This window comes from Lynx canadensis, chromosome C2 (genome assembly GCF_007474595.2).
Source record: "Lynx canadensis isolate LIC74 chromosome C2, mLynCan4.pri.v2, whole genome shotgun sequence".
Classification (NCBI taxonomy): domain Eukaryota; kingdom Metazoa; phylum Chordata; class Mammalia; order Carnivora; family Felidae; genus Lynx; species Lynx canadensis.
In genome coordinates this window covers 158,649,625-158,676,708 of record NC_044311.2, presented here as the reverse complement: position 1 = coordinate 158,676,708, position 27,084 = coordinate 158,649,625, and the positions used below count along the sequence as shown (strand labels likewise).

The 27,084-nt window shown below is 41.5% G+C and overlaps 1 protein-coding gene across 2 annotated transcripts in view; it reads right to left on the bottom strand.

The window, feature by feature from the left end:
• DIP2A (disco interacting protein 2 homolog A) overlaps nucleotides 1–27,084 on the bottom strand; it is a 119,448-nt gene that overhangs the window by 62,376 nt on the left and 29,988 nt on the right. For both annotated transcript variants that reach the window (XM_030330702.1, XM_030330705.1), the window contains exons 2-6: nucleotides 22,733–22,804; nucleotides 18,613–18,732; nucleotides 11,160–11,279; nucleotides 9,603–9,833; nucleotides 5,958–6,086 (exon numbers count right to left, since the gene is read on the bottom strand). In XM_030330702.1, coding sequence (XP_030186562.1) covers nucleotides 5,958–6,086; nucleotides 9,603–9,833; nucleotides 11,160–11,279; nucleotides 18,613–18,732; nucleotides 22,733–22,804 — 672 coding nt within the window. The remainder of the gene's footprint in view (nucleotides 1–5,957; nucleotides 6,087–9,602; nucleotides 9,834–11,159; nucleotides 11,280–18,612; nucleotides 18,733–22,732; nucleotides 22,805–27,084) is intronic.

Sequence of the window (27,084 nt, the reverse complement as noted above, 5' to 3'; positions counted from 1 at the left end):
GTGGCGCAGTCGGTTAAGCGTCCGACTTCAGCCAGGTCACGATCTCGCGGTCTGTGAGTTCGAGCCCCGCGTCGGGCTCTGGGCTGATGGCTCAGAGCCTGGAGCCTGTTTCCGATTCTGTGTCTCCCTCTCTCTCTGCCCCTCCCCCGTTCATGCTCTGTCTCTCTCTGTCCCCAAAATAAATAAATGTTGAAAAAAAAATTAAAAAAAAAATAAAATTAAATTTAGAAAGCCTTTACTTATAACCAGGTTAAAGAAAATTCAGCAATTTTTTTCCTTTTGTTCTTCATTTCTTATGTTTAGATATCTGATTCTTTTTGAGTTTTGCCTTTTCAGTGGTGTGGGGAAAGAATCTAAGTTTAACTTTTCCCAACTAGCTTTCCAATGGCCCCAATAACATTTACTAAAAATACAATCTTTGCCACATTGAGGCGGTATAATATTATGTGAAGGCATACAGTGATGAGGTAAAGATGTATATTGTAAGTCACAGAGTAACCACTGGGGGAAAAAAAAGGAGACACAGAGAGAGAGAGAGAGAGAGAGAGAGAGAGAGAAAGAGAGGGAGAGAGAGAGAGAGAAAATAGAATATAAAATAGAATATAAACCAAAAGAAATCAGGAAAGGGAGTGAAATTAACAGATGTGTGAAACAGAAAATAGAGCAGGATCATAGATTTAAACCCAACCAAATAGCTCATTAAAACTGACTATAAATGGTCCAAAGACTCCAATGAAGTAAATGGCTACCTGCTAAAAGAAAGTATAAGAATGAATAAAATACTAATTATAAGAAATACATTTTAATTTAAAAGACCTAGGTAGGGTAAAAAGATAAAAAGATTTGTCATGTAACTAATACTCATAAAATAGCTGAAGGCAACCATAATAATAACAAAGAAAATTTCAGAATAATAAATATCACTAAGGATCATTTTGTAATGATAAAGCAGCCAATTCATCAAGACATAACAATTTTAAATATGTATGCACATAATAACAGAACTTCAAAATACACAAAACACAAAGTGACAGATCTAAAAGAACAGACAAATCCACAATTATAGTTGGAAATTCAATACCCCTCTCAGCAAAATATAGAAAAAGTATGCAGAAAATCAGTAAGGCTAGAGAAGACTCAAACTAAAGTATCAACCAACTGGATGTAATATTCATTCACAGAAAAGCTACCCAACAACATTATTTTCAAGTAGAACACTCACAGAAACAGACCATGTGCTAGGCCATTAAAAAGTTTCAAGGGGCGCCTGAGTAGCTCAGTCAGTTAAGCATCCGACTTTAGCTCAGGTCACGATCTTGTGGTTCATGAGTTCGAGTCCCGCGTCAGGCTCTGACAGCTCAGAGCCTGGAGCCTGTTTCAGATTTTGTCTCCTTCTCTCTCTGCCCCTCCCCTGCTCATTCTCTCTCTCTCTCTCTCTCAAAAATAAATAAAACATTAAAAAAGTTTTAAAAATTTTCAATATATTTAGAAGGAGTTGAATTATATAGTATATATAAGAGAAATATACCTGCAATATTTGCAAATCTGTTGAAATTAAACAACATACTTCTAAATAAATCATGGGCCAAAATGGAAAGCATGAGAGAAAATAAAAAATATCTAGAATTGAATTTTTAAAAGGAAAAGAACATATCAAAATATGTGGGATACTAAAACAGCTCTTAGAAGGATATTTAAAGCTTTAAATACTTTCATTAGGAAACAAGAAAGGTCTAAATTCAATGATCTAAGTTTCTACCTCAAGGAATGAAAAAAGGGAAAGCAAAGTAAACTGAAAATAAGTAGAAAAAAGGAAGGAAAAAATACAAGATTAGAAATAAACACAATAGAAAAAAATAATTAAACCCAAACCAGTTCTTTGAAAGATAAATAAAATTCAATGAACTTTTTAGCTACAATGATCAAGATAGAAAGACAGAAAACACTAGGGCGTCTGTCTGGCTCAGTTGGTAGAGCATGCTACTTTCAATCTCAAGGTCATGAGTTCAAACTCTACAATGGGCATGGGGCCTACTTAAAAAAGAGAAAGAGAGAGAAAAGACACTAATTACTACTACCAGAAATAAAAGAGGGGATAGCACCACCAATTCATGTACATCAGAGGATAATGAAGGAATATCATGAACGAATTATGCCTAAATTAGAAAGTACAGATGAAATGAACAAATTCTTTCAAAGACACAAAACTGACTCAAGAATAGAAAAATTCACGTTCTCTGATTAGAAAGCAGAAGAGGAAGGAACATTTCTCAATCCATTTTGAGATGAGCAGACAAGATACCAAGAGCAGACAAAGATATTACAAGAAAAAATAAAACCAAAACTACAGGCTACTATGTATCTTGAACACAGACACAAAATCCTTAAAAACAAATATTAGCAAATCAGGGTGTCTGGGTGGCTTGGTCGGTTAAACGTATGACTCTTGATTTTGGCTCAGGTCATGATCTCACAGTTTATGAGACTGAGCCTCGCACTGGGCTCTGCGCTGACAGCATGGAGCCTGTTTGGATTCTCTCTCTTTCTCTGTCCCTCCCCCACTCACACACATGCTCTTTCACTCAAAAAAAAATTTTTTTTAAATGTTAGCAAATCAAATCCTGAATATAGAAAAAATATGCATGATAACCAAGTAGGGTTTATCCTGAGAATATAACTTTGGTTTAACATTCAAAAATCAATTAAATTTACTACATTAATGAAATTTACTACAAACTACAAAAGAAAAACCACACATGAGTTTAATAGATGAAAATAAAATCATTTAACTAAAGTCATGATAAAAATTTTCAGGAAATCAGGAAAAAAAGGGAGCTTCCTAATGAAGAGCACCCACAGCTAACATCATAATTCAAACATGAAAAAGTGGATGCCTTCCCCCCACAGTTGGAAACAAGGCAAGTCACATCCACTTTCAACATCTCTTACTGACACAACTGGAAATCTTACACACATTGCAATATAGCCAGAAAAATAAATGTTCCTAAAGACAAAAAATTTGCAAAGAAAAGTAAAAATCTATTCATAGACAAAATGGTCAAACATATAGAATCTTAAGGAATCTACCAAAAAAATTACTGGAACTAATAAAAGGACAACATACAAAAACCAAATGCATTTCTATAGACTAGTAATAAACAACTGAAAAAAATTTAAAATACTATTTATAATAGTGTCCAAAATACTATTTGGGAATAATCTTAACAAAATAGGTACAATACCTGTATAATGAAGGCTACAAAACAATGCTGGAAAAGTTTTTAAGAGCCAAATAAATGGAGAGATATATTGTATTTATCAACTGAAATATATACTATTAAGATTCCAATTCTCTCTGAACTGATCTACGGTCAGTAAAATATCAGTCAAAATCCTTCAGGCATTTTGGTAGAAACAAACAAACAGATTTAAAAATATATATTCAAATGCAAAGGAGCTGAAATAGCCAAAGCAAATTTTAAAATGAAAAGCAGAGTTTGAAGACAAACTGCATGATATCAAGCTTTGTTATAAAAGCACAGTAACCATGATGGTGTGGTACTGGCGTAAGGATGGACAAATACAGCCACAGGGCAGGAAAGACAGCCAGGAACAGATCTCTCTCAGATATGGTCTACCGATTCTCATTAAAGACGCAAAGGAGCTCAGTGGGGAAAGACTGGGCTTTAGAACAAACAAGGCCAGAACACTGGACACCCACATGCAAACGCGGGAACTCTGACTCATACCTTGTACTTAGACTAAAAGTAACTCAAAATGGATCATAGATCTACATGTAAAACCTAAAGCTATAAAATTCTAGGAGAAAACATAGAAAACCTTTATGACTTTGGGTTAGGAAAATATATCTTAGATATGACATAAAAGTAGGATCTATAAAAGAAAACACAGGTAAACTGGACTTCATAAAAATTAGTAACTTCTACTCTTTGAGAGTCACTGTTAAGAGAATGAAAAAAAAAAAAAAAAGCCATAGGCTGCGAGAAAATCCAAAGTATATACCTGATAAAGAACTTGAATCCAGAACATATAAAGAATTCTCGAAACTTACTAAGAAAACATCACATTAAAAAAAATAAGCAAAAGATCTGAACAGACGCTTCTAAAAAGACACACAGATGGCAAACAAACACATGAAGAGATGCCCCACTTCCTCAGTGTTTAGGGAGATGCTAATGAACACTACAAGCAGACACCTCCACACACCTGGAAGGGTGGTTAAGATTAACAAGCCAAGAATCCCAGGGGCAGGCAAAGATGTAGCGGAGCCAGAAGTCTCATCACCCGTGATGGGAATGTGAAATGGTACAACCACTTTGGAAATCCGTTGGGCAATTTCTTAGAAAGTTAAGCATATGATCCAGTCATTCTATTCCTAAGTATTGACCCAAAACAAATGAAAGCATACTTCTACACAAAAACTTGTATAAGAATATTCATAGCAGCTTTATTTGTAATAGCCAGAAACTGGAGGCAACCCAAATATCCATCAATAGGTGGACAGATAAAGTGTGGTACATCCGTGAAATGAAACACTACTTATCAGTAAAAGGAACGAACTACTGAAACATCCAAGAACATGAATGGATCTCAAAATACTTATGTAGAGTAGCAGAAGCCACATAACAAAGAGTAAAAACTGCATGATTCTATTTCCGTAAAATTCCAGAAAATGCAAATTAATTTATAGTGTCAGAAAATAAATCAGTGTTGCCGAAAGCATGGGGGAAGCCAAAATGGGTAGAAGGGAGGTATTACAAAGGGACACAAGGAAACTTTTAGGAATGCTGGGTGTATGTGTTCACTATCTTGATCACAAGAATGGTTTCACAGGTATACATACATCTTAAAACACAAAATTAGGGATGCCTGGGTGGCTCAGTCGATTAAGCGTCCAACTCTTGATCCCAGCACAGGTCGTGATCACAATTTGTGAGTCTGAGCCCCATGTTGGGCTCTGCACTGACAGCATGGAGTCTACTTGGGATTCTCTCTCTCCCTCTCTCTCTGCCCCTTCCCCACCTCATTCTCTCTCTCCCTCTGTCTCTCTCCCTCTGTCTCTCTCTCCCCCAACTCGAAATAAATAAACTTAAAAAAAATTTTTTAATAGTAAAACTTATAAAATTGCATGCTTCAAATATGTGCAGTTGATCACATGTCAGTTATAACTCAACTAAGCTCTTGAACTTTTAAAAAATATAATCAAATAAAAAAAAATCTACGTAACCAATAGCCGGCTTCATGTTGACTCAGTATTTTCCTGTTGCATCTGGATAAGGAGGTAAAAGACCTTGACAAAATTTGATCTGCCACTTAGGAGTATCCAAACACACATTAAAGCCTTAGATCTAAGATCGTCTGAAGTTTCCTGCAATTCAAATCTGATACATTGGGGAAAAAAAAACCTTCACATGATTTGGATAAAAGACACTGGAAACTATTTCAAAAGGAAATGGTATAAATGAGGACGCTGTGAAGATCAAGGCCTTTCCGGCCTGCACGTCTGAAACCCTGACTGCTGCTGTGCCCATTTCTCAGACTGTTGCACACAGGGGGCACAGGCACTGGTGTGTCAGGGGCAGGGTGCTCTCACACTAAGGCCACACGGAGTCCAACAAAGAGGCTGCCCACGGTCTCTCGTTTTCCTCCTGTTTTATAGACCCAAACTCCTTGTGGATCCAGTTTAAATGTGGAGGTTTTCTACTCCCTACTCTTCTTCCCTCTCTGCCCAATTCCAGGGACTCACGACTATCTCTCCCCATGATGCTCCCTGTAATCACAGCCACCACACACACTGGCCTCAGTTCACACGTGCTGAAGGACTGTAACTAGTGGCTGGCTCAAGCTTGCTTAAGCAAATTCACTAAAGCGAGGCTCACTCCCTGAAGAGAAAGACTGTGCTCTGCTGTCCACAGGAGAAAGAGAGGCGTGCTCACCACCCGCAGTTTCCAGGACGCTGCCGCTGTAGCCCCGAGGGACGCCTCTCACAGAAGCCAGCTGCGGACGCTCACAGTGCGGAAGCTCCACAAGACCCGTGGTGACATCAGGAGGGGCAGAGTGCAGATCTGCTTTGGAAAAACAAACCCCAAATAAAAGTGGCTATTGATTCGAAAGTGTATTGAGTTGCTCTTTAAACCGCAGTGAACTAAAGCTTCACTAGCTGAGCTCAAAGCAAGGAATGTGGTATTCTGATTAATTTTGTTTTTTTCTGGTTGACTAAGACAAAACGGGACCCTGTGAACTCTGAGCTCCCAGACGTGGCCCATGGAAGGCTGTGTCACGTGGGCTGCTGGGTTCTCAAAGGGATCACGGCCAGAACCCCCGACGACAGTGCTCTGACAGGGCAGGTGAGACTGCCTTTCACAGGACTGAGTTAGTTAGAAATTTCAGTGAAGCAGAAACACATTTCAAATCAATTGTCATTGGATCATTTTTGTTGTATTATGAAAAAAATAGCCAGGTTCCAAAAACTATCCCCAACTCCCCCAAAAAGTATGTTGGATGCCACAAAGACACAAGACCTTTACAGGCTCCAAAGAATAAGCCTACAAAGATAAAAATTATCCCCTGCCAGATCAACACATCTCACTATTAGGAGACTTCAGTCAAGTTCTCAGAGCAGAAGGTGTTAACATCATGGTTAAAGACAAATGACATTAAACCGCAGAAATGTTTAAAATCACTCCTTCTATTGTCTGAATGCACATTTTGGGGTTAAATCTTTATCATATGACACATGTATCTGTCGGAACACTGGCTGACTACGGGCTGCTGAGGCGTGAGCGTGAGTGTGGCACCTGCGCTAGGGCCATCGGGACAGACACGCGGTCCATTTGGGCTTGTAACGCGTGCTCCTGCGACCGCAGGCCCCACTCTGGTGCTTCTGACGTCTCAATTCCTACCGCTTACCTATCACTTCATTTCCCAGGCAGAATGCAAACTAAAATCTTTTGGAAAAATCTAATTTAATGACAGAGTTGTCACAACCCTTGAAAAAGCATGATGTTGATGAAATTAGCATTTTAAAGTTTTCCTATCACAAAGTTCTTTCCATGTAAAAAGAAATTTCCCTACCCTTCCATGTCTAGCAAAAAGAATAAATGATTCTAACAATATTCATGAAGAAAGGCATTAATGGTAATCTCAACTACAAAGCAGTTGTAAAATCGCTACATAAAAATAAACAAACATTCAAAATAAAAATCAACTACTATAGTGGCGCCTGGGTGACTCAGTCGGCTGAGCGTCGGACTTCGGCTCAGTTCACGATCTCACGGCCTGTGTGAGTTCGAGCCCCGCGTCAGGCTCTGTGCGGACAGCTGGGAGACTGGACCCTGCTTCAGATTCTGTGTCTCCCTCTCTCTCTGCCCCTCCCCTGCTCGTGCTGTCTCTCTCTCTCTCTCAAAAATAAACATTAACAAAAATTTTTTTAAATGAACTACCACAACTGGAAATATTACTTCTAAATATAGGTATTTATAGCTGTGCCCCAATGTTTTATGGATTTGACTTCCTTACTCTAAAATTGAAGATGATATATTTTTACAAATTACCTTAACCTAATATATTGTCCCTCAAATTTTTTTTACCTAATACATTCTTCTTCTTTTTGTATCACTTTCCTTAGCCCAACTGAAGAATTCTCCAGTGCTAAAAACTAAAAGGATGATTTTTGTAATAAGGAGAGGGAAGGTAAGTATTTTCAGATTTAGGAACTCAAGTCAGCTATATCCAGTGAACATTTAGCATATGAAGGCTATAATCCGCAGTTAAGATTTTTAAAATTTATAAGAATTGATCACATAATGAACATGAGAGGCCATGTGAATGGGATGGGAGAAAAGAGGGTCGCAGCCACACCTGCCGGAGCCAGGGGTCCTCCATCCACAGCCGTAACACATCTCCGCAGAAACCTTCACACCTGGGCCTTTCACAGAACACAAACTCCTTACAGCTAAGTGCTTTGTTAAAAGACCCCACGCAACCGCGGGGAAGTCAAGGGCTGCCCAGTTACACACTGTGAACTGTGGCCAGTTTCTCATGCTAGATACGCTTTTATCTCCAACCCACCAGGAAGCAGGGTTTCCAACAGCTCGGCAATGGCTAATACAGTTTTACCTTCCTACACCATCTCACGGAGAACAGAGATCAGGTAGCAGAAATAAGAGGAAAGAACATTCAAAAACTACTGTTTTTCTCACACTGGAGATATCTGTGTATTTCCAATAAGTCAAAGCACTGTGACAGAGAAAAAAACGTATCCGTGCGAAAGCTGTTTTATAAGCTATCCCCTGAAAACCTGCCTGAGGAAGGGTGAGCAGTGAGCACTAGGCCTCCACAGGGCGTCTAGGAGAGCTGCAGGAACAGCCGGGGCCGGCTGTTTCCCAAAGGGGCCTTTTCTGGAGCCCCAGCTGCTGCCACCCAGTGACCTCAGCAGCCGCCTCCCTGTGTGCCGGAAGCAGGATGAGGTGTCGTGGGTTCTCATGGAAGGCTACGTTACGGTTATAAGACACAAGCTCAACAGAAATGTGCAGGTTTCCTGCACTGATGCAACAAATAAGAAGTGAAGAGCGTCGGTGATGTGTCCACCGATGATGCTGAGATGCCATCCTATTTACTCCCAGCCCAGCCCAATGACCAAGACTTCACACCAAGGCAGCTCAGGCTCTGAGCCCACACCTGCTGGAAGGGGAGGGGGGTGGCTGTTCAGCCTACAGGACCCCACCGACAACAGCAGCCTATCATGGGTGCATGGCTGCTGCACCATTCCAGTTTTAGCAGAACAGCCAACGGCAAAGAAAATGAATAGGAATCAAGAAAACTTTATCAGCCCTGGCTTCACCGCTAGGCCAGCTGTGTGAGCCCAGGCAAGTTACAATCTTTCTGTCTTCCTTCCATATCTGGAAAAGAGGGGGGCTGAGAAGGGTTGAGAAGTTAACTGCGACAATACTGACGGCACCACGTGAGGAATATACTGTTGTTAAGGTACGAGCTGCGCATGCCAGCTCACATCCAACCAACCATGCTAATGTTGTTGTCTAGAAAACAGGGTTTCAAATGAGGAAAGGTCTGCAATTGTTCCTTTCTAAGATTTATGTAATTGAAAGACTTGGATGACTTAGAAAAGATCTACACATCTGTATGATTTAGCTTTGCCTGACCTCTCTTTTCAGGTTGAGGGGCTAACTTGGTATGTGGAGGAAGAAAGGCCAGACCATGATCGCAGCCCCAGGCCCCTGCCCCAGAGGCAACTGACGGCTCCACAGCTGTGCACACAAGGCAAAGAGCAAAGGCAGAGACAATGTAGTGGCAGGGGGCTAAGGGTGGCTATCAGGAACAAGTATAAGGACCATCCACCCTACACCTGCCAAAAGGTGGAGGCACGACGTCAAGAAACACCGCCACCTCTGGGACCTGTGGGGAAGCCAACGCACCACAGGGTCTGGGATCACCAAACCACAGAAGCATCAAGAACGACTTTTGTTACCAAAAAGACATTTCCAGATGAAAAAGAGAAGGTGGGTCTTGATGGGCGCAGGGGCACCCCTGTCCTGGAGGGGCCGCGGCAGCTCGTTACTGACCTATGTGGGCGTGGGCCACGGGGCCTGTGAGCGTGGCGGCGGCGGCACTGGGAGCAGCGGCGGGTCTCCCTCCCGGGTGAGATGAGGTGGAGGATGCAGAGGATGAGGTGGACGAGCCCTGAATGACCCGGTCGAGCCAGGGCTCGACGTTGGAATGGCTCTGGAGCGGAGTGGAGGTAAGTCGCCCGGGTCGCCGTAAAGAGCCCTCATCTTCTGAGGCAGATGACGTGTCTGTGGTTAAAATAATGACGACAGGCATAATGTAGGGATGAGTCGGGGAGGGGGGTGGAGTCCCCACACTGGCACCTGAGTCTCCCAGGCCAGCACGTGGCAAGCTCCGCTATGCCCTGCACTGCTATGCCCTGCCTGGCCAAGGGGTCATCTCAGCCCCCGTTTGCCCGACTGTAAGATCCAAGGAGCCCTACCTGGGAAACTGGTTCCTCGACCCCAGCTTCCCCAAGAGGACTGTCCGGGGGCACCGCACGCTGGGAGTGGCTTCAGCTCATTCCTTGGTGGGGTCCCAAATATCAAAGAAGACCCCAAGTGTCGAGTGCCCATCTGAGTGAACACCCCACACAACCTTCACACATGGCCCAGGTCAGTGCAGTGGTGATGGGGCCTCACTCCGTCCATCTGCACCCTCTTAGGGGCAGCAACAATGAGCTCTGGAAAGAATTCCTTCCCCAACACACCTGCTTCACTCAATAAAACTAACTGCTCATAAAGGTTCTATCAAGTCACCTCAGCTGTGCATTTTATTATGGTTACACAACTATTAAAAAGTTTTTTTAAAATTGGCTATTATGTATAATTATATTTGGTAGAAACATGTGACAGCTATTTCTAGAATTTTTTTTCAACAATATGAACTTTTTCTTTTCTGTAGAAAGGAAGTGTTACCAAAACCACTAAATTATCCTATATCTCTGGTGTGTTTGGTTTTCACCATGTCATCAAACCAAAAACTCGTGTTGCCAGTTTCATGACTTAAATAACAACAGAGGTAGCAGAAGGCGCCACACAACTGCCCACACCTGGTGCAGTTTAGCAACACTGCTGCTGAAGAGAAACTCCAGGTGAAAGTTTTCATTTCTAATGGTAATGACAACAAAACAATAATAGAAGAAATGTTTTAAATCCTCCGAATTGTCCTATACTCTCCCATTTAAGGCCTGGTAATGATATAGTAAATAATCATTAATAAGATGAAAATAATTTTACAATTCTTAAATCAGGGAACTTTAGTATTCTAGTAAGTGTTTATTTTAGGTTCCCCTCTTTACTTAAAGGCACAAATAGCATCTTAGTAAAAGAATTAAAATACAACCAAAAGTCCTATAGAAAACAAGTACCGATTTGGGTACAAGCCATACTGTGTAGACCACAGATTTTCAGTAAGGAATGTTGCACATATGCAAACGTTTTTAATCTCCAGTTTTTCCAAATCTTTACTGCATACAGGTCAGGAGGATACTCCAACTCAAGGGGAAAGGAAGGTGATGACACCAGGGCTGTGTCACATCTACAGAAGCCATTCCCAACACGGTCTATCAATACCTGGAGGTGTGTACGTCTCCACTGACGAGTGGACAAGAACCGAACGTCTTTTTGAAGGCATAGGCATCTTCCTCTCCTTGTATTTGGCCAAAGCTGCTTGCACCGCTTCAGTGTGAACATCTATGTAAAAACAAGAGCAGTAAAGACACTTTCTACAAAATTGCTTATGAAGTGACAAAATTAAGCTTCATATTCTTATTTGTTTTCACTGAGTGTGAAAGAGACACACAAGCCTGGCCTATGACATCAGTCCTAGATTCCTTTAAATTTTCCTTTATTTGTAGATTTGGACCCACATAAATATTTTTGTAGTTATAAATCAAAACTATATAAAAAAAGAAATGCCCTAATTAAAAACACAATGAAACAAACCTAAACGCGTCTCCAGTTGTTGGCCTCAACTATTACAAGGGACTTCAAAGCAGTTAGACTGTTTAGCCTGTTCCTCTAGAGCTAGCTACTAAGCAGCAACACATGAGAAATAACAAAACTCCTTCTGCAATCACACTGTGAGGCTACTGGCCCTGGGAACCAAGACACTCATGAAGAAGAAGATCCAAACACAGAAGCAGTGAGGTAGTTCTGCAGTCGTGAATCTGAATGGAAATGTGGCATTTTGTCTTTAACGATAATGCTGCAGACTGTCCAATAAAAATGTCTAGAAACAGTGCCAGCCCGTTAGCAATGAGTAACCCTTGCCCCCAGAACGTGGCCTTCAAATACCATGTTCCCTCAAGGACGCTGAGACACGGCAGAGTGTAGGGCAGGGGCAGGAAATGCACAGATGAGCCTGAAGCATCTTGTTGCAACAGCCAGTGGGGACTTGGTCAAATAGCTCAGGTGGCCATGGAGCCAATCTAAAGATGTTCCCAATGGCTAAGGATGGAACATTTTGAACATCAACAAGGATAAATGCTAGAATACACGATACCAAATACAATGCTAAAAAAACAAAAACAAAAACAAAAACAAAAAACCCAGAAAGGAAGCCAAAAATTTTTTTTTTAATTTTTAAATGTTTATTTATTTTTGAGAGAGAGAGAGAGAGAGAGAGGCGGACAGAGTACAAGCAGGGGAGGAGCAGAGAGAGAGGAAGGGAGATAACAGAATCTGAAGCAGGCTCCAGGCTCTGAGCTGTCAGCACATAGCCCGAAGCGACGCTTGAATTCACACACCGTGAGATCATGACCCGAGCCGAAGTTGGACACTCAACCGACTGAGCCACCCAGGTGCCCCTCAAGAGGAAGCAAAATTAATCACCTGCCACTGGAGGATGCCAGCGACCCAACTCATTATTCTGAGGAGTAAATAAATGGAAAGAATTGGGTATTTATCCTGGCTCTCCTGTACCATGTAGCAAGCAAGGTGGAGTTTCTCTGTATGGAAGTACTCCAGCCTCTGGGTGGAGGATGACAGAACCAGTTTCCCCATGCTGTGACCTCATGACTGCATGGATCTGGGAACTGGGTATCACTGGCCACCAGCATCCCAGGGAAGAGAATCAGGCATGCTGTCCTCCTGGTGGGAGAACACAGCACCATCTCTGAAGTCTTAGGGACAACTGAAAATCTAACCCGACCCTCAGGGAGCCTCGGAGGTGAGGACTCCACCACATAGGAGCTGCCAGACACACAGCAGTTTTTCCACAGACTGGAGGGAGGGGAAACACAAGTTAAGGAAGATGGAAAACACTACCCACCATTTGTGAAATGTACATCTTATTCGGATCCTGGGTTCAAACAGTTTCTAAAAAACCATGGACATCTGGCTGGCTCAGTTGGTGGAGTGTGTGACTCTTGATGTTGGGGTTGAGTTCAGGCCCCACGCTGGGCATAGAGCTTACTTAAAAAATTTTTATATAAAAACAAAAAATTTAAAAAAGCCATATGAACATTTGGATATTTGATATTAATGAAGTATTGTTATTTTGTGACAATGGTTTTTATCTTAAGAGACACAAGGACATGATCCTTTCCAGAGACAGACCAAGAATATAATGACATCTAAAAGAAATAAATGTAATCTCTGAGATTTGCTTCAAAATCATGTGGGAAGGGAGGAAGTGGATGAGGTGTGGATAAATCAATCAAGACTGAACATGGCTGGGGCTGTGCCTCTGACAATGAGTCCAGGGGGCTATTACACTAGAAAGTACACTTTTGTACATGTTTATATTTTTCTCCAAAAAAATATTTTTAAAATGTTTAAAAATCTTACAGTGAAATGGCCCATAGGATGCTAATCAGGAAAGATGAAAAATTTGCACCTACATGTATTAAAATAAAATTTAAACATCAGAAGTGCCTCGGTGTCTCAGTTGGTTAAGTATCTAACTCTTGATTTCGGCCCAGATCATGATCCCAGGGTTGTGGGATCAAGCCCCATGTCAAGCTCTGCACGGGGTGTGGAGCCTGCTTGAAATTCTCACCCCCCTGTCTCTCTCTCTGCCCCCTCCCTCGCTTACTCACTTGCACTCTCTCTAAACAAAAATTAAAAATTAAAAAAAATTTACAAACATCAAAGACAAGACAATTGTGTAAGCTTCCAGGGAAAAAAAGTAAAATCATCTTAGAAGGATCAAGAGATAGACTCATATTACTCAACAGTGACCACTGGGTACAAGAAGGCAACATGGTATTGAAGAAAAATGTGTTGAGCCTAGAATTTTATACTTAGCCAAATTATCATTTATTTTTTTTTAATTTTGTTAATGTTTATTTATTTATGAGAAAGAGAGAGAGAGAGAGACAAAGTGTGAGCGGGGGAGGAGCAGAGAGAGAGAGGGAGACACAGAATTGGAAGCAGGCTCCAGGCTCTGAGCTGTGAGCATAGAGCCCGACGGGGAGCTCGAACTCACAGACCATGAGATCATGACCTGAGCCAAAGTCAGACACTCAACCAACTGAGACGCCCAGGCTATCATTTAAACATAAGTCTAACAAAAATATTCCCAGACATAAAAAGGTGCTTGAGAGAGACAAATCCAGGAGTCCCTGCAACAGATATGGCAGTGACTATGAGCATGCACTTTAAACTCTATTGTAGTCTTAGAAACAAACACAATCACAAGCACAGATAAAACAACACAGACCTAAAAATCTACACAATATCAGCACAACAGGGGTCTAAGCCTAATAATCTAAGAAGCTCAACAAACCCCAAGAAACATAAAACTACATAAGCCGAGCCACCGCATAATCAAAACCAAAACCACCGCATCACTCAAAACCAGCAACAGAAAAATCTTAAAAGGGCCAGAGGAAAAGAAGTCACATTACAGACAAAGGAACAACAATAAGGAACAAAACTTGGAGGAAGAACACTATTGATTTCAACAATTACTATTAAGCTATAATCATCGAGAGCAGGGTTTCGCCATAAAAGTAGACGACTACATCAACAGAACAGAAGAGAATCCAGAAACAGGATCACACATGAACGTGCAGCTGCTTCTGGATGGGGGAACAAAGGCAGTGTCTTCTTGACAAATGGTGGGAGCAACCAGATGTGCATATGCAGAAAAAATGAGCTGTGATCCATACCTTGAACTAATACTAAAATTGACTAAAATATTAAAACATAAAAGTAGAAAACTTCTAGAAGAAAACAGAGGTGACAATCTTTGTGACCTTGGGTGAGGCAAAGATTTCTTAGATACAAAAACAAAAGCCCTATCCATTAAAAAAAAAAGCTGATAAGTTGTATTTCATTAAAATTAAAAACTTCTGGAGACATCCGGCTAGCTCAGGCAGTGTAGTGTGCAACACTGGATCTCAGGGTTGTGGGTTCAAGCCCTATGTTGGGCACAGAGATTACTCAAAATCTTTAAAAAAAAAAAAAATTAAAACCTAAAATGAACTACTGGGACCTCATCAAAATAAAAGGCTTCTGCACAGCAAAGGAAAAAATCACCAAAACTAAAAGGCAACCGAAAGAATGGGAGAAGATATTTGCAAATGACATATCAGTTAAAAGGTTAGTATCGAAAATCTATAAAGAACTTATCAAACTCAACACCCAGGAAATGAATAATCCAGTGAAGAAATGGGCAAAAGACATGAATAGACACTTTTCCGAAGAAGACATCCAGAGGGCTAACAGACACATGAAAAAATGCTCAACATCACTCATCATCAGAGAAATACAAATCAAAACCACGATGAGATACCACATCACACCTGTCAGAATGGCTACCATTAACTCTAGCAACAAGAGATGTTGGAGAGGATGTTTGCACTGCTGGTGGGAATGTAAACTGGTGCAGCCACTCTGGAAAACAGTATGGAGGTTCCTCAAAAAATTAAAAATACAACTACCCTACGACCCAGCAATTGCACTACTACTGGGTATTTATCCAAGGGATACAGGTATGCTGTTTTGAAGGGACACATGCACCCCAATGTTTATAGCAGCACTATCAACAATAGCCAAAGAATGGAAAGAGCCCAAATGTCCATCAATGGATGAATGGATAAAGAATACACACACACACACACACACACACAAACGGAGTATTTACTTGGCAGTCAAAATGAAATCTTGCCATTTGCAACTATGTGGGTGGAACCGGAGGGTACTATGCTAAGTGAAATGAGTCAGTCAGAGAAAGACAAAAATCATACGACTTCACTCATATGAGGTCTTTAAGAGACAAAACAGATGAACATAAGGGAAGAGAAAAATAATAGAAAAACAGGGAGGGGGACCATTTGCAACTATGTGGATGGAACTGGAGGGTACTATGCTAAGTGAAATGAGTCAGTCAGAGAAAGACAAATACCATATGAGTTCAGTCATATGAGGAATTTAAGATACTAAACAGATGAATGTAAGGGAAGGGAAGCAAAAATACTATAAAAACAGGGAGGGGGAGAAAACAGCAGAGACTCATAAATATGGAGAACAAACTGAGGGTTGCTGGAGGGATTGTGGGAGGGAGGATGGGCTAAATGGGTAAGGGGCACTAAGGAATCTACTCCTGAAATCTTTGATGCACTATATGCTCACTAATTTGGTTGTAAATTAAACAATAAATAAATTAAATAAATATATAAAACTCAGAAAAAAAAGAAAATGAGAAATTTTTTAAAGATTAAAAACTTCTGTTCTTCAAAAGCCACTTGAAGAGAATGCAAAGACAAGACAAAGCCTTGGATAAAATATTAGCAATGATAAAGGTCTTAGATTCAGAAAATAAAGAATTAGAACTGGAATTACAACTAGAATATACAGTTTATTAACATCAGTCACATGGAAACAGACAGGGAGCAGAGGATGGGGGAGCAGAGAAATAAGGAAGACAGGGAGAGGAAGGGGGCCTTTACTGCAACCTGATTCACGGAGCGCATGCATGCATGTGCAAGTATCTGTATACACATGCAGGTATCTGTGTGCGAGTATCTGCATGCACGTGTGGGTATCTATTTGCGTGTGAGTATCTGTAGGGTGTACATGCAGGTATCTGTGTGCATGTGCAGGTATCTGCGTGCGAGTATTTGTGTGCATGTGCAAGTATCTGCACGCATGTGCAAGTATCTGTGTGCATATGCAAGTATGTGTGCAAGTATCTGCATGTGAATATCTGTGTGCATGTGCAGATATCTGCGTGCAGGTGCCTGCATGTGCATGTCACTATCCACATGCACATGCAAGTATCTGCATGTGCGTGTGACTATCTGCATGCATGTGCGAGTATTTGCATACACATATCTGTGTGCACCTGCAAGTATCTTCATGCTGGTATGTGAGTGCACGTGCAAGTATCTGTGTGCACATGTGGGTCTCTGCATGTGTGTACAAGTATTTGTGCGTGAGTATCTGCACAAGCAGGTATCTGTGTGTGTGTGCAAACATCTGTGAGTATCCGCATGTACGTGCATGTATCTGCATGCGTAGGCAAGTATCTGTATGTACATATGCGTATCTACATGCGCGTGCAAGTATCTGTGTGCAGGCACCTGCATGCACATGTGACGATCTGTGTGCGTGTATCTGCATGTGTGTGCAAGTATCTGCATACAGGTGCCTGTGTGTGCGTGAGTATCTGTGTGTGTGTATTTGTGAGTGCATGTGTGTGCAAGTGTGTGCACTCAGGGCTGAAGGCAATGGTGCTCAGTGAGATGCTGACAATGGTTGTCTCAGGATCCAGAGTCCAAGTGATTTTACTTTTTCCTTAAACCTGATTATTATATTGCATATCACATGTATTGTTTATATCATCAGAAAATATTAACAGTGTGACAAAGTTTTTTAAATATACATTAAATTAGTAAGAAATTTATCAAAAGTTTCTCAAGTCACTTCATCACACTCCCATGTTAACATAATATTTTTTTATAATTTTTTTTAATGTTTATTTATTTTTGAGACAGAGAGAGACAGAGCATGAACAGGGGAGAGGCAGAGAGAGAGGGAGATACAGGACCCGAGGCAAGCTCCAGGCTCTGAGCGGTCAGCACAGAGCCCGATGTGGGGCTTGAACTCACAAACCGTGAGATCACGGCCTGAGCTGAAGTCAGACGCTTAACTGACTGAGCCACCCAGGTGCCCCAACATAATATTTAAAATCTTAATATTTTTCTTAGATATTCTTAAAACGGGGGCCATTTCTTTATCTCTGTTGAAAGTTTTTCTTTATTAAAAAATAAAAAAATAAAAAGGCTTACCAAAAGAGCTTAAATGGAAAGGAAATATACGATCACACAATGGGTGTAAACAGGTGAAGCAAAGTACCCAAAATTTACTGACATGTAACCTACAACTGAAAACATTAATTTTTTCAATGCGTGATCTGATAATTCAAATAAAATATCATAGACAAATTTAAATATTCATAAAAATACTGACAGAGTGGCAGAAATCTAGTTAGAAGAAAATCTCCAAAATTAGAAAAAGAAAAAAAAAATTAAAAACACCTACAGTAAAAGCCGCTCCCTAATGTACAAAAATTACTAATACCGACCAGCCCCAAGCTCGAGGTAGAAAAATGGACAAAAACGTTTAAAGAAATTATACTAATGGGGGTGGGGGGGAGAGGGGAGGACATTTCTCCAGAGATTTTAGAGCACCTATCTTGCAGGTTACATTAAGAGATACTGCGGCTGGGGGCGCCTGGGTGGCTCAGTCTGTTGGGCGTCAGACTTCGGCTCAGGTCATGATCTCGTGGTCTGTGAGATCCTGCTTCGGATCTGTGTCTCCCTCTCTCTCTGCCCCTCCCCCTCATTCTCTTGCTCTCTCTCTCTCTCTCTCTCTGTCAAAAATAAACATTAAAAAAAAATGTAAAGAGATACTGTGGTTGTGTGAAGGTTAATTTTTCTCTTGAAAAATATCATGATGTGGTGAATCATCATTCAAGTGAAAATAATTTCTTCAGCAGAGCAAAGAACATTTACAGCAAAGAACAAAGGACTGAAAGCCGGTCCACTCGTTGACGCCTGCCCCCTCTGGTCCCTACCTGACCGGAAGCGCTCGTCCCGTGAGTTGGTAGGCCGTGGCTTCTGCTGTTTGGGCGCTGCAGCTGTGGTTTGTGAGGGACCTGGGATCCTATTCTCGGCTTGTAGGGATGGATCTACTCCTGCAACACAATTTTGTAGGAATATCTTGTGTAAACAATTTGCTTCTCTGGTGATGGAAAAATCCATTTAAAACAGCACATATTCCTCCTATGTTACTACATAGCATGCACCTTACCAAAAATAACAATCTGAGCACATGCACCCTGTGGTGGCCCTTGAAGTCCAGAAGCCCTGTATCTGGAGGTCAGGGACAGAACCATGAATGTCCACTTCTGGCTCTCTCTCCCAAAAGTGCCCAGCCTTCCCTGCCTCACTGTCCACCATCCCCAAAAAGGGTGACCATCACACATCATCCCCGAGACCATCAGCACAACACATGCAGCCACTTAGGGCAGATTCTCTTGGGAAGGTCCTTTAAAAGAATGTTTCTGCATCATAAACATTTCCTGAATCTGCAAAGGCCTGTGTGTCACTTTTCCTGGCACTATCCATGATGTCAACCAACTCAGTAAGAAACATCCCACTAAGCAGTCACTGGGGCATAACCAGTCGCCCTTGGACACAGGCAGAAACGTGGGACAGTGGAGAAGTGAGGGGTGCACGTAATAGTGAGTGTCAGGGAGCACGAGGTACAGAAACCTCAGGCACTGACAACCTCAGCCTGTGACGTCTGCTCGCTGTCTCCAAACCCAACACCTGGACGACGTGCTACACTGCTGCCAGGCCCACAGCCCCTGACCACACAGGTCCTGAGGACACAGTATGGGGAGTAAAGGGACGGGGCCCAAGTACACAAGGTCATGAAACAGAATCCATGGTGTTGTTTGAGCTCTAATTGGCTGATATTTGAGAACAGCACAAAGCAAAGCCTTCTGTCATGATCATCAAAGTAGTAAGTTTAGATTTATTCTCTAGCTCAAGACGTCTCATAAAAATAGCCAGCAGGCATTCCAGCCCTGTGGACTCCTCCAGCCCTTATCACCTCCTGAAAAGAGGCCACTTGTCCCTGTCTCTAACCCACTGCTGGACACAGTGTGGCAGAGCAACTCTGCGTGACCTGGAGATTCGCTGAGACAACACACCACGAGGACACGTGCAAGGACAGCAGGGAACATGGTGGCTCGGGACTCAGCACCACCACCAGGCCAAACTGTAGATGTGTGGGCAGAATAGACATCACCACTGCTGCTCAGGTGCTACATTATGGGGTGGCTAGTTACACAGAGCTAGACGATGGGACAACTCCTTCTGGAAGTCAGTGTTTAAGCTCTTCAAAATCTGAGCATATACAAACACATACACACGTAGGATAACACTGGTCAGCACTGTGACTGGCATTTTGTTCTTGTGACTCGATAAAATTACTCTCAAGTTCGTGATGGAGAATACACAGAGCCTTGTGCATTATGGATTACAAACAGGCATGTCGCAAAGTCATATACATGCATATGGACATCCTTATGCTTGCATTCCAAAATATGGGTGTTTTTATTCTTTGAGATAGATTCATTTATTCCACAAAGATACAAACCCAATGTGAAGTGATCACACGAGAAAGCAGTACATTTTTAATTTTTACAGGTACCAAGAAATAATTTTCTAAAAAAGTTACAGCAATATACATGCCCATAAGCAATGCACGAAAGTGCTATTTCCTCACATCCTTTTCAGCCCTGGGTGCTAAAAATGTTTTTTTAGAATTTTGCCAATCTCATAGGAGGAAAATGGTTTGCTTTAATTTGCACTTCCACACCTGTTAGTGGGGTGAACATAATTTAATGTTTACTGCCCATCCACAATGCCTCTTCCTTGAATTTCTATTCATTTCATCCAGCTAACAAGTTCTCGAAGAAAACCTGCAGGAGGCCCTGCTCTGCTGGGGACACGACCCAGGCCTGTGCACACACCTGAGAGCAGGGGCCCTGAGAGCAGCTGGTGGCAGCTCAGCCATTCTGAAATATTTTCATTTCTAGGGAACCAAACATACCCACTTTCTTTTCCTTTCTAACTTCCAGGTCTCCTATCTTATAAACACCATTCAGAAGTCACTCAAATATTCTCCTGAATGTTATAGTATTTTATAATCACAAACATACTTAGAGCTTTTATCCTTCTCAAGTTCCTGTTGGCTGATGGTGGAGAGGAAGAACCCAGCCCCGTACAGGGCCGGTCCCCACTGTAAGGTGCGGCCTCCTCCCCGCGCTCCCTGCAGCACTTCCAGACCGCCCACCCTTCCGCTCACTGGCTCTTCTGCCCCGAACACCCAACACCCTCTTGCAGTGACTGTACGTGCACACAGTCCGTTTACCACCCTGAAGGCCGGTCCTTTCTCACTAGGGTTCTTTTTCAACGATGTATTTACCTACTCTCAGAACTTTTCTCCTTCAAATGGGTTATTATTTCCAATCCCAGGTTTGGAAATTTTAAAAATCAGCCAGCGGTATTCAGACTGGACTACATAACGTTCACAGATTAATTTGCAAACTGACATTTTAGGATACTAACTTTTTCTATTTAGGAAATTGGTATCTTTCTTCATATTTTAGGGTCTTGGCTATTTCTTTCAAATGGATTTTACGATCCTAATATAGGTTCTGTGGCTTTCTTGCTAAATGTATTAATAAGCATTTGACAGTTTATTGCCATTATAAATGTAAATTTTTTCATTAAAATATTGCCAGATAAAAGCTATTGATCCTTGCACATCTGTCTTCTATCAGACCAAAAACTCTTACTAACTCTAACGGGTAAGTAAGCAGTCACCCGTGTTTCCAAGGAACGAAACAATACCATCTCTAAGTGCAGATGACTGTCTCCAATATTCATCCTGCCTGTTCTCCTGTCACACTGCAGTGGCAGTGGCCACCAGAGCAGAGTGGCATCAGAACAGGCATGGTGAGTAATGCTTTCTCACCCTGCTTGGGCTGGGGATGCTACGGTTGTGTCACCTAGTCTGACAGTTGCTGGTGACGTTTGTCACATGGGCTTAAAAACACTTTTAACGGTTCCCTTCAATTCCAGTTTTACTCAGAGTTTGCTTTTCTTTTGTTTTGGATTAATGCAAGTCAGTACATAATGAGCCTCCTCGTCCTCTTTTTATTGTTGATTTATTTTAAAATATATCATGCTGACACAGACAGTATAAAGGATGTGTTCAGTTTACAAATTATCACACAGGAGAAAACCGACGTGAAAACTGCCCTGGGAAGGAAAGAAACACTCGAGCGCCTTCGGAGCCCCTGCACAACCACCTCACACCACGATGACATGGGGGGCTGACTTCGGTGCAAACCACTCCCTTGTCTTTACCAACTACACAAGAGTTCCTCAACAGCGCGGTCTGCCGTGTTTTTTCAAGTTATACTGCCTGTATCCCTTCGTGATTGTTTCCTTCACTCCCCATCGTGTTTATGAGATTCATCCTTGCTGCCGCGTGTCGGTCTTCAAGCTTTCCACTGGGTGGACTCTGCCGACGGACATGTGAGTTCTTGGCACTTCAGGGATGTAAGAAACATTCTTGTGCACAGAAGAGAGGACAAGGTGCAAATGTCTGTCCAAAGCACGTGTGCACCCAAAGGACAGCTGCTGGTCACCTCTGCCCCTCGTCAGCTATACCAGCTGTCCACACCCCACTGTTTAAATCCCCTCCAACAACCCAAGGTAGGTTATGGCTCTAATCCACATTTCTCTGATTACTGCTGAGGTTAAACATTTTTTTGTCTGCTTGTTGGCTAGTAGGGCTTCTGCTTACAACATAGTGATTCAAGTCTTCAGCCCCATTTTTCTAGTGGGCCTTTTTTTTTTAAATCATGTTGGGGGTCTTTCTTGCTATTTAAGCTTAATTAATTACAATTAAATTAAAAATTCAGTCTCTCGGTTACACTAGCCATATTTCAAGTGCTCAACAGCCATACATGGCTAATGGTTACAGAACATTGCCATTATCACAAAAAGTTAACAAATAGGAAATATACCAGTGTTAAACTCTAAAATCAATTTTTAAGTCAAGTTTGGTGAGAAAAATGACGGTTAGAAAACAGTTGAGTGTGTTGACTTTACCTTGAATAAGCGGGATATAGCGTGCAAGCAGTTTTGCCCGTTTCTTTTCATACCCTTTTTGAGTGATGTCACCTAAAACGACAGTGGAAAAAGACAATTACATCTCCTCCAGAGTTCCAAAATTTTTGGATTAAAAATTAATTCATAATGGAGAACCTTGAAACACTAATGCATTGTATGATGCATCCATACAATGGAATACTAGCAGTAAAAAGGAACAAACCATTGACATATACAACAATCTGGATAGAGTTCACATGAACATTGGAAAGAAGCCAGGCTCAAAGGGCTACATGCTGAATTATTCCATTTGTATGACAGTCTGGAAAAGATAAAACTATAGGGACAGAGAAGACAGTGGCTGCCAGGACATGGGCATGAGAAAACGGCTGAGTACAGTGGGGAACAAGGGAATCTGGGGGTTCATGACACTGCTCTGTTGCGATGGTGATGGCGGCCCATGACAGCACATGCTGGTCAAAACCTGCTAGAACTGCACACCGGAAGAGAGACTTTTATTGTAGGTCAATAATACTTTAATGTTTAAAAACTGCATTTGGTATTCCCTAAGAGCCTGTCAGAAATGCAGACTTTAAAAAAATTTAATAAAAAATTTAAAAATAAAAATTTTTACAGTTTAAAAAAAAAAAAAAAGAGAAAGAAAGAAAAGTAGCCTCCTGGGCCACACTATCGAACATGAGCCCGCATTTTACCAAGATCCCGAAGCGGCTCCTGTGCAGGTTCGTGCTGTGGAAGAGCTGGTCTCAGGCCAAAGCACACCTCTGAGCAACGACTCAGGCACAGGTGTGGCTGTTCTGACAAATCACCAAAAGAAGAACAACCTAAAAATGAATTAAACCACCAGGAACAAGACAGGAAGTGTGTCTTCATGGAAACCCTTCTCGATCTATGTGCACGTTCGGTTTCCTAGAGAGAACTTGGCATGCCCAAAGTGAATGTGTCACGCTTTAGAGATTTTATTTAGACCAGAAACGTACATTACAATTTCCACTGGTATCTTGTTTGGACAGACTTTCTTCAATGGAAAGTTTTAATGTTTTGTAACCGCTCCTCACTCTCCCAGCCCCTGTCCCGATCAGACAAGCATGGGGGCAGGCTGCGGAAATCAGGAGACATGAGCGGCTATCATTGAGGGATGCTTTACCAAGTATTTTCTGTATATGAACTCTTCAGAGAGAGAGTCAGGGAGGGGCAGAGAGAAGGAGAAAGGATCCGAAGCAGGCTCTGCATTGACAGCAGAGAGCCTGGACGCTTGACCGACTGAGCCACCAGGCTATACGAACTCTTGACCGCAGAATTTGTTGTGTCAAAACACCCAACAACACTGAATGTGTCACATCTAAGTTAAGACTCACTGAGAGTCTCGGCATTAATACACCATCCTACAGAAGACGATTCTAGGGGGTATAGCTCAGGGGTAGAGCATTTGACTGCAGAAGACGATTCTGGGGTCAGGGAAGCACCAGGCCAGGTTACCTCAAGTTCCCAGCGGGTCGGGCACTGCTTTAACCACAGCTCATTCAGTCCAGTCCTCCCCGGCGAGCCCGTCTTGTTTATCTCTTCTGCGCTTTATTTATCCCTCTGTCCCCACCTTATTCCCCCCGCCACCCCTACAGAAAACTAGCCTTAATTTGAATTTGTTCTGCAGAATGTATACTAGTTTGTGTCCTTGTATTTTAATTTACCTAAATGGCATTATACTGCAAATCTCACTCTGCCTATTTTTTCCCCTGCTAAGCACTCCATTTTTAACATGAGTCAATCCATGATGCAGTGAGCATGCCTAATCCCCTGCGAATTGCCATGGCCCATGGGGGTGCACTGTCCTTGTCCTACCCACTCACTGGACACTCACAGACCCCAATCTGGGCCAGGATATGATTGTACAAATCAGCTTATTGATTTTTAATTTATGAACAACTTTAAAGTGCATGTATTTTTTATAGAAGTATCTACTAAAAAATGTTTCCTCTGAAATATATGAAAATATGTAATTAAGACAAACTTAAATGAAAACTAAATACTGTTACACTAAACTAAAACTAATAAATCCCTATTTAAAAGCAGAGCATTTGATTTTCCAGGATATTTAAAAATTAAGTATTCATTTCCTAGAAAGGGCTCCTTCTTAGGTCCCAATTTCAAAGGAACATTTACACGGTAAAGGTGTCAAAGAGCATTCAGAAATTAAACGTTAACTCCCTGCTTCATGCCTGTGATATTACAAAAGCAGTCTCGTGTTTTTTAGTGAACCAGTTGAACACAACCAGCTACACATTTTCATGTGTAACCAGTTACCATACTTCACCCATCCAACTTAGACACTAACCCAACACGCCACTGAATGCAACACTTCTACCCACACAAAGAGCAAGGTAGAATTCCAAAACAGAATGCAGATACAAAACTAATAAGCTAATAAAAAAGAGACTCAAATAGGGGGACCTGGGGGACTTGGAGAAAATGCCAGGACCCATCCTTCTCTCGTGGTCTGTGGGCTGGTAGCTGTTCTTACCAGCCCTCCAGGAAGGGGTATGATACTGAGCCAGAGCTCAGGTTGACCTCCATTGCTGCAAGCCAAAGTCACTTAAGATTACAAATGCAAAATCTCAAATGATACCTTCAAGTCCCAACCACAGGTTTTTTTTTTTTTAGTGTTTATTTATTTATTTTGAGAGAAAAAGAGAGAGAGAGAGAGAGAGAGACCGAGCAGGGAGAGAGGGAGACAGAGAATCCCAAGTAGGCTCCACACTGTCAGCACAGAGCCCAATGTGGGGCTTGAACCCACAAACTGTGAGATCAGCACCCGAGCCGAAATCAAGAGTTGGATGCTTAACTGACTGAGCCACCCAGACACTTCTCCAACCACACTCTCTAAAAGCCTATTCTCAAAATCATTCAACAATTCCTTAAGGTCACAGCAACAAGGATAGGCAATGCACATTACATATAACAGCAAATAATGGGAGACAACTTAATCTTTCATCAAAAGGAAAGAAAGAAAGAAAGAAAGAAAGAAAGAAAGAAAGAAAGAAAGAAAGAAAGAAAGAAAGAAAAGAATTAAATATACTGCCATAAATCATCACTGCAGAATACTGTTGGTCCTAAAAAAATGCCTTGGTATTTGGAAGGTAAGGGATGGGTATCACTTAACATAGATTCATGATATCCTATTAAGTAAAAGCAGCAAGTTGAAAAACTATACACATAAAGAATGATCTAATCCTGGGAATTAAAACTATGCATAATTAAAACTATGCATGTGTCCAGGTGTGTACATTTTCCTCCAGGAAATATCTGGAGGGATGCCCAATTATTAATAGTGATTCATTTATTTAGCTTGGGGTAGGTGTGAGGAATATTTTGTTTTTTACTTCATATACTTTTGAACTCTTTACATTTTTTAGCACAATAGTTATAATTAAGAATATATGGAAAATAGTTTGATAATGTACTATGGTTATATAAGATGTTATTGCAGGAAAGTGAATGAATTCTATGTACTATTTCCGTAACTTGTGAGACTAAAATTATCTCAAAATAAAAAGTTAAAAATACATGGGAGAGACTATATAAAATTGGTCTTATTTCTTTTTCAAGTGACAAAATTTCTCAGTGAAACCATCTGGGCGTGCAGATTTACTTTCCAGAAGGTTGTTTCCCCCCACCCCCACCCCCTTCTTTTATTTTGCTTAATTAAAGCTTTATATATTTCTTAAAGCAGTTTCAAGTTCACAGCAAAATTGGGGGCAAGATAGAGTTCCTATCTAGAGTATCCTATCCTAGACCCCCTGCCCTGACACATGCACCCCTCCCCACATTCTGAACATCTTCCATCAGGGTAGTACATGATTTCAACTGATGAACTATATGGATACGTAATAATCACCCAAAGTCCACAGTTTAGTTATGGTTCACTCTTGGTGTACGTTCTGTGGGTTTGGACAAATGTATAATAATATATATCCATCATTATGATGTCCTAGAGTATTTTCACTGCTCTAAAAATCCTCTGTGCTCTGCTATTCATCCCTTCCCCCACCCCTCAGCCCCAGGCAACCACTGATCCTTCTACTGTCTCCACAGTTTTCTGGAATGTCATATAGTTTTAATCATACAGTAACCTTTCATATTGACTTCATTTAGTAATATGCATTTAAGTTTCTTCCATGTCTTTTCTTGGCTTGACAGCTCATTTCTTTTGTTGAATAATATTCCATTGGGTGGATGAACCAGTTTATTTATCTGTTTACCTACTGAAGGGCATCCTGGTTGCTTCCAAATTTTGGAAATTATGAATAAACCTTCTGCAAACAACTGTGTGCAGGTTT